Source organism: Micrasema longulum, unplaced genomic scaffold, assembly GCF_059751315.1.
Source record: "Micrasema longulum isolate JH-2025_06_02 unplaced genomic scaffold, ASM5975131v1 h1tg000887l, whole genome shotgun sequence".
Classification (NCBI taxonomy): domain Eukaryota; kingdom Metazoa; phylum Arthropoda; class Insecta; order Trichoptera; family Brachycentridae; genus Micrasema; species Micrasema longulum.
Window position 1 is genome coordinate 51291 of NW_028278078.1, and position 17272 is coordinate 68562.

At 32.0% G+C, this 17272-nt stretch overlaps 1 protein-coding gene across 1 annotated transcript in view; it reads left to right on the plus strand.

Moving 5' to 3' along the window:
* The window catches only part of Elk (Eag-like K[+] channel), a gene marked incomplete at its 5' end in the record, with an annotated part of 57448 nt that extends 43590 nt beyond the window's left edge, over window positions 1–13858 (plus strand). Inside the window, 5 exons of the mRNA XM_088231446.1 lie at window positions 4327–4472; window positions 7852–7995; window positions 10981–11135; window positions 11250–11481; window positions 11808–13858. Of these exons, the coding sequence (XP_088087572.1) occupies window positions 4327–4472; window positions 7852–7995; window positions 10981–11135; window positions 11250–11481; window positions 11808–12476 (1346 nt within the window). The remainder of the gene's footprint in view (window positions 1–4326; window positions 4473–7851; window positions 7996–10980; window positions 11136–11249; window positions 11482–11807) is intronic.
* Window positions 13859–17272: the final 3414 nt, after the last annotated feature.

A 17272-nucleotide genomic window follows, 5' to 3' on the forward strand; every position in this document is an offset into this window, starting at 1 on the left:
ACAATTTTATATAATATCTCATTTTAATGTAAAAACTACAATAATTTTCATATTGAATTAAAATACATCAAATAATTCCGTTGCATCATAATCCATACACAATGGTTCGTAGGGTACTGTATTGGTTCATGGGCATCTAAAGTGTATCGTTCAATGGGGCCCGATTACAATGGGAAGGTAACATATGAAGAAGTTCAGAGCTTTTTTTTATTTTTTATCATTTTTTATTAGATAATCGAACCAAGCCAAAATATTTTTTAACATATTTCATGTAGCGTATTATCACCGTTAAGATTTGTTATTTTGAAATTACTTCGCGTGTGACGTCACACGTTCTCTTCGGTGGATTTTGCTGATGGGTGAATAGGCTTCTTGAAAACATGAAATCTATCACAACGCTCTATAATTGGATGATTCAGAGGAACAAGTGACGTCGTTCGAAGTAGTTTTTATAAAAATCTTTTTTTTATACGTTCTCAAGAAACTTCGCCGTACAATTCAATGCTTTAATTTTTGCCGCGCGTAAGAAATCATTTTTTGTAAAATAAAATTTACTCTACCAAAATGAGTAGATGTGCATATTTTTAAGAATACATTTTTAACTTTAGAATTAGAGTTAAAGTTTACCGACAAGGTTACCGACATACTAAGATACTCCAAATTTTCATACAAATATACATATTTTCACATAGAAAATTCGATTTTGCTTTACAGGGTCTTTTCATATGTTTAAATAAGCAAAAACATGCTATAGTAACGGTTTTTTTCCGTTTGACGTGGGATAAATTTTCTACTAAGGTTTAAAATTTGCATTTTTTGAATTACCTAAAAATGAGACATTTCGCGTCCTACGGGACAAACGACACGTGTTACGTTACCGTGCTATACGTGTACGCAATTTTTGTTGAAAGCGCTCTCGGTGGGCATGATGTGCGACATCAAAGTGACGTGACACCAACTGCAAGCCGTTTAGTATACGCTCGTTTTTATACCCAAAAATTATAAGTGAAAACTTTTTTTTTATACGTAGAGTCGTAAAAATCTCATTCATCAATATATTTTTAACTTTATTCCCGATTTGTGAAAACATCCTATTGAAGATAACTTTGTTAACATCTAATTGTAATCGGGGCCCAGGGATTATAAAAAAGTGCGTTGTAAAAACACTTTTTGTTTAATATTTTCAGTATGTCCGAATATTTGTAGACTAATACTGGAATTTAACACTTTTTGGATTTCATCTTGGAGGTATTGTAAACTTTTGAATAAATATTTTACCTTGTCGGGAATCGAACCCAAGACTTCATTTACAGCAGACAAACAAGCTTACATCACGAGGCGCAGAACTGAAAAAAATAAATTAAAATTCTGAATCTAGTAAATTTTTGAGACACTGCTTTTTATTTTAATAAAAAAATAAAAAAAATCGTCTATTTCTTTGATTATTGATTGTAAAAAAAAAATAACAAAAAAATAGAAAACGCTTTTTCTGATGATATAAATTTGACTACCACCATGGCAGTAAGGATGTAAACAACTATTTAAATCAGTCAGAGACTAGTGACTTATGATAGCGAAAATGTAATGTCTGTAAATTGAGTTTTTTTACTGACATTCTTGGTGGAACTGCATTTTAATTATAACAATAAAAATACGTATGTAGTTTTATTCCACATTTATTTATAATGTTTACCTGTGACCGGGTTTCGTCGTGACTGACTTCGTCGGACTGGTGGGAGACTAAACAAATTTTAAGTTATACACAAGTGCAAGCCGGGGTTGTAAATCATAATTTTATATAAGTATGGGAATAAAAGAGTTTACATTAAAATAATTTAAGTTTAAAGTAATGACAATTGTATGAATTTAAGTTGTGTTTGAATGTTTATAATATAAACAGGTGTAAAATTTATAAAAAAGTGGAATAAAACTATTTACGTATTTTTATTATTATAACCGTAATGTTGTATTATCAATGTTGTATTAATATTTCCCACAGTTCTAGTATCAAAAAAATACATTGAATATGTGGTACGTTTTTTATACCACTATCAAAAGGTTAAAGGAGTTTGTGTAATTTTAAAATAATACTATTTTTATTTTTCGTGTTGTTTTTTTAACATCCCAGGTCACCCTAGTCATGAAATATGAACAGAAAAAACTCTTTATGGCTCTGAAATTGTACGTCATATTTCAAAGAAACACATATCCATTATTTTTACTCTTTGTGATTAGTTTTAGGCTCAACATAAATATCCATCAGTATAAGAGAAGGTTCTTACGTACATATTTTTCTTTCTGTTTTAGTTTCCACCTTAAAAGGAGTAATAATAATTCATATCAGGACTTATTAAAATAATTACTCGACTTTGTAGACATTTTATTTTATATGAGTGCCCGATTTCTTTTAAAATATCATCTACAGTTATCCCAGTATTTTGTACCTAATCACCTAATATTAATAATAATTAACGGTTTCTTTCAGAAGCTAGCAAATGCAATATTATTTATTTATTTTTTAGAAACATACAGTCAACAATGATTAAATTACATAATAAAGATATTGAAAGACAGACCAGCGAAGTTTCTAAATAATAGTCATACTCGTACATAGTAAGTTATGGTTCATTCTTAAATGTGTGCGTGCGTAAATATGAATATGAGAGAAGGTGTATTTGTGTGTATTTGTATGAGAGTAAGTGTTCAGGTGTGTGTAACGTTATTAAAAAGCAAGTGAGAGTGTTACGCATCCGGAAAGAATGAGTCGTAATTTAATTTTAAAATCAATTAAGGTGCATGTTAAATATATCAATAGATGAAAAAAAAAAGAATTATAATTTGAACAAGAACGATATAGGAAAGAGTGCTTTTTATGTACAATATTATCCCCTTTTAGTGGTCCATAGGGCACTGCACTGGTAAATCGAGTGTACCGTAGTTAGAAAATCTTTTACATGAAGGTAAGGTGATCAGTCCACGAACAATGAAATATTGCAGTTCAAAAACCTTTAAAATTAATATTTCACTTCCGCCTTGTCAGGAATCGAACCTAGGACCTCAAGAACATAAGCAAACGCGTCAACCACTTCATTTCGAGACGGACTTATCTTCACTCGGTTTCCTAATAAATAATAAATAGATTTCCTCAGATAAAAATCATTTGGGATTTTTATCTGAGGAAATCTATAAGCTCAGATAAAAATCCTTTGGGATTTTTATCTGAGAATACCTAGCCATCGAATCGAAAACACTCGTCCAGGGTTCTGGTTCTATTTCACACACAGAACTGTATTCTTAATCCGCCCTGCTACAGATATATACATATATATATATATATATATATATATATATATATAATAGTCGTAGCGTAGTGGTAGGCGAACGCGCCAACCACTACGCTACGAGGCGGACGTTTCTCTACTCGATTTCCTCTTTCAGAATGTTTACCTGAGAGCAGCCATCGACTAAAAACACTCATCTAAGAGTCTGGTTGTATTTCACACTCAGAACTGTATTCTTAATCCGCCCGGATATAAACCTACATACCAGGTGCGTTCCGCCCATACATACTGTGGATACGGCACATCCCTTGACTGTTAATAATAATTAAAAATAATAATACGTAGTTTATTATTAAAGATTAAAAATATGAAAAGAAAATCTTCAAATATTCCTAAAATTATCTTGTTCCGTATTTCCTGTCAAGGTACCTTGGCCTTGATAGAATTCGTTAGATACGCTGGAATCTGGATACTACTCTTCATTTTGAGTCCAATCCTATTGCAAGTGATCGAATTTCCGCGCACGCGCATTAGGGTTCATAGCGTTGTCGTATTGCTCTACAAGACTCATAGAGATACGAGCATCCAACTCGTGTAATGCAATAAAAAGACGACTCTAATAATATATAGCATGAAGATTTAAAGAGCGTATTATTAAAATTTGGCCAAAATTTAAGAACATCTCGAGTTTTAGGTACTCGTAGAAAACTTATATTGCATTATTTTCGTAATATAATACGCACTTTATAAAAGTGATTCTATGCTTTATTGATTTTAATTATAATTTTACTTATAACTACGTACTATCATGCCTACTAAAAGTAATGACATGATTATTTTTTGTCACCATCCCTACTGATAATATTCACCGCACGCCCTGCTACATACACACTCGTATTGTTAACCGCTTGTAGCAATCTTAGAGTATCTTTTTAATCGAAGGCTTGGCTTTGTTTATCAAAAAACTACACAAGTAGATACCTTATTTTGTGAATATTGTAAAGTGCTATATGTTTGCTCTACTAATATAATATTTATCTGTCAGGTAAGGGAGACCTGGTTGGGTGTGACATGAACGCCCACATCCAGTCCAGCTCACACAACACCAACAATGGCCAGATGGGCGGAGGGGGCGGATCGGGAGGTGGCAACTCCTCGGATGTTATCGTCAAATCTAGCAGTGATGTTAAGGTAACAAATTTAATCATATTATAATGCAATAACGGTGGCATCGTGCGGAAGTGTACACTGGGCCACTGGGTGAGCCCTCAAAAATGATGACACAGTATTTTTAAAATTACTCCGCTTGTGACGTCTCAAGTTCTCTTCCCCTTATTCTCGGTGGCGTTCTGCTGATTGGTCAGCTGACTTACCGGAAATCTATTACAACTCTATTTTCATTGGTTGATTTGGAAGACCTAGTGACGTCGTTTAAAATATTTCGTTTTTATTCAAATCATTTTCATTATTTTTTTCATGCATTTTCAAGAAACTTCGCCGCGCAAGAATACATTTTTTATAGCCAATTCCCGTAGAAACTTCCTTATTCGGTAATTCGGTAATAATCACAAGTCATTTATCCTGCCAAGGTTGGTTTGATGCATTTTGTAGTCACCGCGTTTATGATTGGCAAACTACTAGGCGGGAATAGGGTTGTACATTTTAGAGATGTTTCGCCTTACGAAATGTTCATATTTTTATAGAATCCAAGAAAACATTTTTAAAATTCATTTTCGGGTAGAATTAAACATCCTCAAATTAAAAAAGCATAGATACACTGAGGTATGCTTTAATATAAATTATGCTTCATAGAACGATAGGTTCAAATCATGTTCTACGGGATTTTTATTTTTTGCATGCGTTTACACTTTGCTCCATATCTGGCAACACTGATGATTATTTTCATTTACAACATTATTGCGGCCTTAAACATTACCCAAAACACTTAATTATGTTGAATTGGTCAAACCGTATTCGTTTTTCTTTGTTTTTTAAGCAGTTTTATACATAGTTTGACGTTTAATCATCAATGTGGCTATTATATGAAGAAAAGTTATATCGCATTAAAAAAATTAAAATCCCCAAATTCATAATTCTCTAGTGGGTACAGACGATTAAGAATACCACCCCTGCGGTGCTATTCTGGACGCTCTCGCATCCATAGAAAACACTTTTATCTCGTGTATTTTGTATATAAAAATGTTTTCTACGACCGCGAGAGCGTTTGGAATATCACCCCTAGGCTATAAAAAAAGCTACATAAAAAATACCTACCAAAAGTTTAATTAGTGAGTTTAATATGTGAGTTTTGATATTTCTAGTAAAACCGTAAGGACCTAAGTGGTGTGTTGTGGCTTATTTGCGTGATTTTAATGCTTAAAATATATTATTAGGCTATGGAAATATTAAGCATTGCTGCCTATTTAAAGAAAACAACTTTGTTTTTACCTCAGATTAATAACGCGCTGCCCGGTAGCGCATTGTTAAGCTAGGGTTTCCTAGGACAGCGGTGCCCGTATCTTAACGGCCGTAGTGAACGGTGATGCGGTGGACAGCCGTCGTAACGGTGACTAGAGAGTGGTTTCCTAGGGAAACGGTGTAAATAAATGTTATGAAAACCGTTTTCCCAGGAAACCACTCTCTAGTCACTGTTAGGACGGCTGTCCACCGCATCACCGTTCACTACGGCCGTTAAGATACGGGCACCGCTGTCCTAGGAAACCCTAGCTTTACTCTGAGGTTTTTACTAATCTCAGTTTTATTCTATTGACATCCTCAAATCAATGGAATTTCAAATGACCCGTATAAAATATAAAACGTAAATTAAAAAAATAGTATTTTTAGTAGGAAATATTTTTGGCTGGCTCGAATCATGATTTAAACTTTATACTTTTGTGAACCGGTCGCGAAAATCTCTACATCAAATAGACAATCTACGAGTATTTAGAAAAGAGTGGTGACAATAACTATCAAGGCTCGAAAGAAATTTCAGCTTGTATGCTGGCGAAATGGAGATGTTGTTTTGAATTTTCCTAGCTCTGACTATGTTTGTTTTTCAAATGACTGTTTGTAGAAGGAGCATTTTCGCAAGCTTCCTTCGCAAACATATCCGTTTTCTCATCAACTGTTTGTTCTGGGATCCAAGCGAGATTTTTTCACATTGGTTAAAGCACACCTTGTTGATATAGATTAGAAATGCTCTATAAAAACACAAATGATTAGCCCGATAAAGCTCTTAAAATCGTATTAAAAATGTTCTCAATTACTTCTTTTTTTAAATTTCAATATTAATTCTAGATACGTAAAAACCTTGAATTTAAAAAAAACGTTATTATTTGTTTGTGCCACAGAAAATTATACCTGTTTAAGATAAACTAGCTAGCGTGGTGTAAAAGTAACAAAATCCAATATATTGTTTACGAAATAGATCGATGGATAAATTAAATAATAAGATGGCATTTAATTTTATTTTTTTTAATAAAAACATTGTACAAACATGTGTTGATTACAGAGACACAGCTTATAGTGACACAACCAGGAACGACCTATACCTGTGAAAATGCCCCGACTCGCTAGAAAATCCATGTTGAGTCGGGGCACTTGCAATCGCAACACAGCCATAAACATACATACACATACATACATACACACATTCATATATATTCACACACATATAAATACATATTACTTAAAACAGGGTCGATTTAAAATTGACTGCCTGTACAACACACGACTAACATTTCTAGTTTTCAACATACTACAACAGATGTGAATAACATTTTAGAGAAGATAGTATAGAAGTTTAGCCATCTACAGGTCTTATGACCTGTCATTGGCTGGTTTAAGTGGCCACTATACACACTGTGTAACATTCACCATTCTGCCCATATTTGAACATCTATATTCCTTCAATTATTTCACATGTTGATGTTTGTGAACTTAAAGAACTGAAACCTTTATTTATGCGGGTGAGATTCATCTCATTGAATTATTTCACCTACATACTAGGCATTATTTATTTTTGGATTTCCCGTTATACCCCGCGTCCCCAATATCTAAGGGAACTCTGCATCCCAGATGAACTAGCTGACAGACGTCTTACGCTTAGATCAGCTACATCTACGTCGAAAGGAAAAGTTATTATACCTCTACGCAAACAGCGCACTAAATTCGGCGAACGTGCATTTGCGGTCGCAGGCCCTACGGCATGGAATGCTCTCCCAGCAGAAGTCCGAAACTGTGAGAGTGAAGTGATGTTTCGGAAGAAACTTAAAACCCACTTGTTCTCTAAATCATTTGAATAAATTCTTAGCATGTGGTGACAAAGTACATTATTCTTCTTAAGTTAAAAAGTTAAAATTAAATTTATATCTTTATATAATCACTTTGTAAAGCGCCCTTGAGGTATTATATTACGAAAATGGCGCTTTATAAGCTATCCATAATAATAATAATTATTATTATGGCCCCCATTCCCCTGGATCTATAAAAGAATATCATTAGATCCGGCGGTAGATCTCATGTTAGTTAGTGGGTACTATTTGATTGTAACTTATTTCTTCAATTCCAGGCCTTGACATACTGTGATTTAAAATGTGTACACATGGGAGGGCTGGCAGAGGTCCTTCGTCTATACCCGGAATACCAACAAGAATTCTTAAATGACATCCAACATGACCTCACGTACAACTTGAGGGAAGGATACGAAGCAGAGGTAAGACAACAAAATTTGTGTTTCTTGGGCATACTTTAAGAAAGCATTGAGTAATAAAAACAGATCAATATAAAATCGTTTACATTTTTTTTAAACCCGGTAAGAAATAAATTATTTCTTTAATCAGCTGCATATGGCAATTTCGCGTAACAATTTCCTACTTCTACTTTAGAAGAACATTGTGTGACTTTATTTTTAAAATGAAACCTGTTAAGTACCTAAAAATACATTACATCATGGTATTAACTCATTACCTTTATTTTTTGTACATCGTTTTCATCATCTTTCAAGTATTTCGCAACCCCAGAAGCACACTGTCGTAAATCTAAATTTGGCTGTCTTGATTTATGAATGCCTACAATAACCACTTTTTTTAAGAACTCTCACATGTCTACGATTTTTTGAGCGAGTATTCTATACTATATACCACAAACTTTAATATTCTTACAAATCATTTGAATAAAATGTCGGAAAGAACACTGCAGTATTATGCTCAAGTGTTTGTTTTATATTTTAACAGTCAAATAAGCAAATACTACAAAAACTGGGCATTATAATATCAATATAATTAAGTTAACCCTTTTCTTGGTAATGTATCCTATAGGATACGATCTCATTTTTTTCTCGTGAACTTTAAGTCATGAGAAATAATTAATTATTAATTACAGTGTTTTAAACACGAGAATAATTGCATTCAGTTAAAACTACTGTATCATATTTTTCATTAACTGCATTTTCATAATTCATAATAAACTTCAGTTAAAAATAAAAAAACATGTTTGGGATTTTAAAGCCTTTTCAATCTTCAAATGTGTAAAAAAAATCGTTCTGCCAAGATTAGAGGCAATAACAAATTTTAAAAATGTATATTATTTACTACCTACTCCTACAAAATGACAAATTTAGACATACCACAGTGTAGTTCAGGGGGTACGATTTATTGCACAAGCAAAAAAACTTTTTTTTTCAATTCCGTTTGAAGATTTTTATTTTAAAGTAATTTAATAGTAAATCACTTCATGAATATATTGGCTAAAATTATCTTTTATAAATTTCAATGTATGTAGACAGTCACTATTTTTAAATAATTATGTGCATGATAAATCACAGAGGAATCTACATAACATACTAACATGGTATTAATCTTCTTATTGTTTTTGTCGTAAACCCTTAAACAGCACATAACCTTTCCAGTAAATAATAATGTAAAATATATTTGGTCCACCCGGGACAGGTTTCCATGACTGACATCAGATGCATCAGTCCAACTGGAGAAAGTGACTCTACTCCAGCCGTTCTTCCCCCTCCGCCACTGCCAAATTGTGATGTAGGGATGTTTTTGAACCACTGTAATTCCACATAGTGAAAGCAGCATGTTATTTACTACTGCAATGACATAAAACCTGTCTGCAAAGTAGATGTGTGTACATATTCCAATTTTCTCTTGTATGCTGTATACAAGAATTTCAACAATAGAAATCCCACGTCCCAAAAATCTATGTATGTATCCCTTAAATATAAAAATTAACGAATAGTTTAAAAAAATACATGTATCCTGTGTGCCCCGTAGAAAATTATAGAAACAATGGCAGTCATATTGGATCCAAATAAAGCCATGTATGACTGCAGTTAGCATGCCTATTATTTATTTTTTTATAACTCAAACATAAACTAACAAGACTGTTCACAGTCGATATTATCCTAAGAGAAATTGTCAAATTCCATTTATATTTTTTAGCTGTATGGATAAACCCAATTGAATTCATTGTCATCAAAAGAACTGGAAATGTGTTCAGATTCACTGTAATCTAAACTAAATGATAATAACACCTATTATTTTATTGGTTGGTTGGTTTTTTTATTGCCATCAAGTCAGCCAATGTACAAAAATGAACAAAAGTTAAATAAATACAAATGATGACCAATGCTAATATTGAAATGTATTATTAATGACGGTGCAACTAAGCACTTTTATAATATATTTTTAATCCACCAGAAGATGTGTTACATCACATAACTAGGCCATTTTTAATAATTCCCAAGAATATCGAGTTGTGGTCCTGTGGCTAGTGTTGCGGACTCGCGGATCAGAGGTCCGAAGTTCGAACCCCACTCTACCCCGACTTGATTTCCATTTTCTAATAGTGAGTTATTTACAACTCGTTGAAAGTTGAAATAGGCTACCAAAATTTTTACATTTGGGTAAATTATTAGAATGCAAATATTTATTTTTGTTAAAAAAAACGAACCTCACTCTACCCCAGCTTAATTCCTATTTTCTATATTGATAACTCATTCGAAATTGAAATATTTAGGTAAGTGGTAACGCAATAATTTTTTTTTGTGATAATGAAATGTTATTAAAGCCGTAAATGTGTAAAAATAGAAAACAATGTAACACAAACTTATAAGAAATTACCACACATACTATTTAATCATTATAAATACTATAATTAATATGCCATTTTTTCCCTAGTGATGTTGAGTGTTTGATGTATACTAAATGCACACAAGCTGTATGTAATATATGTGCAAAATATGCACCTTTAACTTGTAGAAACCAAAACAACACCAACAATGTAATATGCACTGGTTATAAATTCTCGTAGTGGTAATCAATCTGGATTTCTTTATAATCAGATTCCATTCGAGATTCCATACTATAAAATACAGTAGAGAGCACAGTTGGATAGTTTACATAGCGCCATTTTTGTAGGCTGCATAATAAATATCCCAAAATGTTTTACAGCCACGGAGCGTACAGATGGTTGGGATTGTAGTTCTTCGTTTCCAAGTATGATCGATTTCAATAACAATCGAGCATGATCAAGCAATAAAATTATAAACAACAAACTTTGCTATGAACTGGCTGACTGCTAGTAATTTGTATAATAAAATTTCATGATTTATTTCATCAGTGTGTTCAGAATAAACAATATTTAAAACAAAAAATATCAACTGTAAGTGAATCATTTTCTTTTTCAGCAAGAATCTGATGGTAATGGACTACCATCTCTTACATTGCCTTCAATTTCTGAAGATGATGAAAATGCTCCTGATGATCACACAACAATATCCCCTGCCAAGAAATCACCTCTCCACCAATCTACTAGTCCAAGGCATCCTAAACTAACAGCAAGGTAATACATATATAATTATGAAAAATTTTACTCTAATCTCGTAATCTAAAAAATAGCATTTTCACGGAAAAAGGTTTTAAAATTTTCCAGCAATCGATGATTTTCTCATTATAGGGTTGAAGAACTGAGAGGTAGAAATAGATCTCTAACAACACCAAGTGTTTTAAGTCATAGAGAACTGCGGGAAAGGGTGGAGAGACAACGGTCAGTTGTAGTTCCCCCTCCACCCGGAGATGACTCTTTAGAAGGCCTTAACCTTGAAGTTCACAACACAAGATCTTCGGTAGAACGACTTGACACTCAAGTCTCTAGCCTGCATCATGATGTAGCTGCACTCAGCATGGAGGTATAATATAATATATTCTTCGTAATATTAAGTTTATACCTATTTGACTTACAGAATCATAGTACAATTAATATATTATGTAAATAATGTTTACTATTGACCCCTAAACAAACAGCAACATGGAAATCTCAGGTTCTAACCTAACCTATACTATTCAGTCTTAAGCAAATCAATACATTGAAAAATATATGAAGCCACAATATGCAAAAGTTCAACAATGCCCTAACAAAACAAAACAACAGTTAAAAAGCCAGTGTACAGAAATCATAAATTGTATTTACACATGGGGAAATAACTTCTGTGATTAATTGTATTTTCTTCTGCAGGTAAGAAATGCAATCCAGGCCTTACAAGAAATGACAACACCGATGCACTGGCATGCCGCTCATTCAAATCCCAACCTTCAATGGACACACGGCATCAGCACTCATACATCTGCGCCGCTGGCAAGAAGTTCCTCACATCCCCCGGAGATGTTCTGCTGGGTGGATGAACAAACTGGAAATCAGGAATCACGTCCGAGATCTAGTAGATCTACGCAAACAGAGTGTGATGAACTCTACTTACTTCCAGCTGTGACTCAGTATATAGCTGAGAATCCCACAACCGTAATGCTTCTACTTGGTCTAGATCCCGGTGATTTCACTTCCATACACGAGGACAATAGACGGGCCATTTGTAGTATTCTAGACATTGATAACGACATCAAACCTTTAAGTACCATTCAAGAAACATCCAGTGTTCAAGATTCTTCAGATGATGTATCTAGTAGTTACACACCAACGCAGAGATTGAGTTTAGAAAAATTAGATAATGATTGTAAAAAGAAAAGCAATGATTTCAAAAGAGAAAATACACGCGAGAGAAAGAGCAGTAGTTTTAGAAGACACCGATTTTCTGCGGGGGATCTTGACAGTGAATCTGAAAAGTTACTTCCTAATACTACTAGTATTACAGCCACTCGTAGTTTGAAATTTCATCCTTCAGAGAGTTGAATAAATGAAAGCTTTCTTTATTGTGATAATATATTGAATTCATTATTTTACGACTGCACAGTCTACATTGTGATAACGTATATAAACAGGATTATCTGAAAGATGAGACAAAACTTTTGAATACAGTAGTATTTTTAACATTCACTAAATTTATTTCATGTTAAACTCACTAAAACATATTGAACATGTTAATATCTTAGTTTACTTCGTGAAAATGAAGACAATTAATTAATAGGGTCAATTGAATTCTTTATCTTTACTTATACTACTAAGCAATTATATATAACCAACGTTAAATTTGGTAATTGTTGCTTTATTTCATCTCCAGTTTGTAAAATGTCTATGTTACAAAAAATATATATTTCGACGGGTAATCTAATTTTAATGTTTGGAGACATCAATTCCTCATGTTTCAATAAAACTATAACTGCAATATATTTCTCAAGATACATACATATAAATTAGTATATAAATATTGTGTCTGTGTACTTATGTATTATGAGAATGGCTACATAATAATATAACATTTAGATACATTAAATGACACAAAATCCTTAAATATGTCACATGAAATATGAAACTTGTAGGTGTTGCATAAATGGATTTTATTTTGACCTGACAATGATTTGCTATATTATTTTTAGATAATACGTACATTACATCTAATATAGCTGTACATACATATAGTATTTATTATATTATCATTCCAATACAAGTAATATTGAAATTCTGTTTTAAAAATCAACCAATTAATTTTATTGACCATATTTACTGAGATTATTCATAAGCTATTTCAAATTTTAATTGTTTATTTAAATTTCCTAAGCTAATATAGGAATCCCCGTGCAAAAAAATTGAAAAAAAAACCTTTAATTTTAGAACTTATTAAAGAAATAAAAAACAAATCCCTACATTTAATTATAAATGCCACTATCCACTTCATTTAATTATAAATGTCACAATTTACAAATTTTTAATATTTGTATTTAAAAATGCCCAAAAGTGATAAAAATCGTAAATAAAGTACTGGACTTTACCAACAGAGATGAAGAACATTTCAGAGAAGTGAAATAGAAGTCTAGGGATTTATAGGCCTTATGATCTGTCGTTGGCTGGTTTAAATGGCCGCTTTACACACTGTGTAACATTCATCAATCTGCATATGTTTGAATATCCATATTCCTTCAATTCTTCCATCTGTGAGCTGAAGCATTATTGCTCCCTAGGAAGTTGAATCCAGTCCTTGTCAACAGAAATTTGGACAAACTCAAAATGTATTTGAATTCAAATATATCACATTTTGTTCTCAACCGACAAAAGGGGGTTTACAAAATGATTATAAAATGCAAAAGTTTTTTTGACCAAATATTCATTTACGTAAAAAAAAACATAGACACCTGACTCCCGCTTTACGTAGTTGATACGTTACACGCAATGCCGTGTAAAAAAATATACTAAAAGAATGGTGGATTAATTTCTTTGTATATAAATGAATTCAGGATACAATTTTTTTTTAATTAACTATTCTGGCTGTACCTTTATTTATTTTTTCAATTACCTACTTTAAAAAAAATGGTAACAAAGATTACTCACTACTCACTATCTGACAAAAAAAGGCATACCCGTTTACGCACACATGGCACTACATGATTTTCATCACATGAAACATACAGAGCCATCCGCATACTTCTCTACACCTACTGAGTTGTAAGTACATGCTAAGGTTGTAGGAAAGTCCAAAAACTAATACATAGTATTACTGTTACACATTATTAAAATGATTTTCGGAAAAAAAAATGGCACTCTTTTATTTTGAAACCATGTAACAAAAATTAATGTAAAACGTGAGTACGGTGTATAAAATTTACCAGAATACTGCCCTCATAAGCACAAAGGCAGCTTTACGGCAAAAATCACACTAATGAATCAAAAATGAAGTAATGTTCTGTAAACAATTCCAAACTGTTTGATATAAAGCAGAAAGCAAAAAAATCAAATATTTCAGTACGTAAACCGATATAATGTTTTTTAAGGTTTCATGTTTGTTAATCAATAACACAATATCTAGAAATTCATAAGCAAAAACTCAGTGTAGATATGACACACGCTGGTTAGCTGGCAGTTTAGTGAAATGGAAAAATGGATAAAATAAATTTTTTCTTACGCGCAGTGAAATTTAGAGCATTTACTTATACGGCGAAGATTCTCAAAAATGGATGAAAAATTTATAAAAATGAACTGCTTTGAACGACGTCACCGATTCTTCCGAATTAACCAATGATAGTGTTGTGATAGATTTCTGGTTTGCGGAAAGCCAATTCATCAAACAGCAGAACTCACCGAAGAGAACTTGTGACGTCACAGGTGGAGTAATTTTATAATCACAAAATTTTTCAGATTATAACGTTAATAACGATACATAATTATTTTTTTTAAAGTTTTGGGCTTAGCTCGATAGTCTATTACAAATAAAAGAAATATTTTTAAAAAACCACTGAACTTCCTCATTGAGGTACTGTGTTTTTACTTATAATTAATTACAGTTTCTTTTTTAATTTGCATAGCGTTGATAAATACTTAAAAGTGTCGTATCTCAAAATATGACTTTTGCAAATAGCTGCCTTTTTGGTTATGCGGCAGAATAGTAACTATTCATTGCAATTTTTTGTTTTTCAATTAACAGAATGATTAATATTATTTTTGGTTAAATTGTACAAAAACTTGAAAAATATCCACGTTTGTAATCATGAAAAAATGACTATTTTGCAAATAATTGTAAAATTTATAAACTTTCCCTTGTAAGTTTAGTATCCCCCACAACAGTAAAAAATATTTAAGAATAATTAAATTAAAAATTAATTAAGACTTTAATAAAATGGTTGTTTTGATTGGATATAAGTGTTTTGATTGTTGTTTAAACTGTTATGTAAATATAGAAAATTGAACATTAGAGTATATTGATGTGTTCCAGAAGAACCAAATAAGTTGAAAATTTTAGGGAAATGAACTGTCTGCTGAACTAAGTATCTCTTATTAGCGCATTAAAATATATTTGTAATAAAACTGCATACAGGAAAATCTGTTGGATTTTTAAAAACATTGTCGCTGGTCGATGAATGCAAATGCATATCAATGTGATGTAAAAGTGTAGTGCCTCAATTGGAGAACCTTCCGAAGCCTATAAGGTCATATTATTGCAAATGTGCGGGGGTCATCAATTATCAATTATAGATAAAGGAACAATCATTTTTTTCCATTAGAATAATAAAATGGAACATTGTAAATAAAGAACTTAGTACCTACATGTGTTTCTTTTCTAAATTGTTCTCATAATTCTAAGAAAGAAAATACCGATTCAAAAATTTTATTTAATTAAAACACCAACATTATGTCCATAAATGTTTACATCCAGTGAAAATTTTTGATTTTTTACTAACCCTGGTTAGGTCACGACAAAACATTTCCTGAAAGTATTATACTTAAATATATATTATTTATTTATTTATATTAATATTTGAAGTATGAAACTGTACCTCCATAAACTTTAAGATTATGAATGCTGAAGCTAGCAGGGGCGAATTGTCCATATAAGTGATTATGTGCAACTTACCATTATATTTGACTATCGATAATAATGGTTTATGGTAGTTACATTTATGGTAAAATAAATCAAATAATTGTAACTAAATGCTATTAAATATTTGTTTATAACCACTTACAGACTTTTCTATGTCCACCGGTTTCGAGACGCACCAGTCTCTTCGTCAGGACACCCATTAAACTAAAATCCAAAACCCACCTTCACCATAGTTGTACAAAAATATAAAACTAACATGCTGATTTGAAATCAAATGCTTTTAGTAGGCAACCCCTACATGTATTATTAGTTTAATTGGTGTCCTGACGAAGAGAAGGGTGCGTCTCGAAACCGGTGAACATAGAAAGGTCAGTAAGTGGTTATATATAAATATTTAATATCATTTGAAAAATGTTTGACCACGAAGTTAATGCTTCAAATATTAATAAAATAATTGTTATTTATTATAAATTATTACTGTCACTGTTTATATATTCCTCCAAAAATAAATATCAATAAAGCACGCCTAGCGCTCAGCCCGCTCCCAGTGAAGAAGAAACTAGCAGATTGCTTCAGCTTATTTTTTCATAGAAATATGTATATTGTATTTAAATTTGTAAAACCCAGTTTCTGTTTTATCCTCCTTAAGTAAGCATGCAGATCACAGATATTATTTGAAAATTATCTATTTGAAAAATAGCATTTCGGACATGATTTCATAAGGTCTACAGTATTTATACAGTTTTTTTTTTTACAGTAGGACTTATAGGTGTATGTTTTATAAAGTAGGACATGTGGCACTCAACATGGCACAGAGCTTTATGTTGACATTTCAGTGATAATCAGAATAATATCTACTGAATGTCATGGTGGTATTTTTTAATAAACTTTTATACAAGTGTTATATTAAAATAGTGTAGAATTAGAATATAGCTTCATATATCGCAAAGTTAATAATAATTGCTGTTTGAAGTTATTTGATAGATAATTGGTAATAACCTTCTGTAGTCAACAACTGAAGCAGAAATATGATTTTCACAAAACCACAAAAAAAATAGTCATTTATATATTACTTACATATAAATATGTAAGTTAGATGTGGGTAAGACCATGTCACTGAGAGGATACATATCACTTGATCTGCATCACCAAAGTGACCGAATCTTTTGAGTTCAATTGAACGAATGTATCTTTTGCTCATTCGGCTCATTTAGTTTAT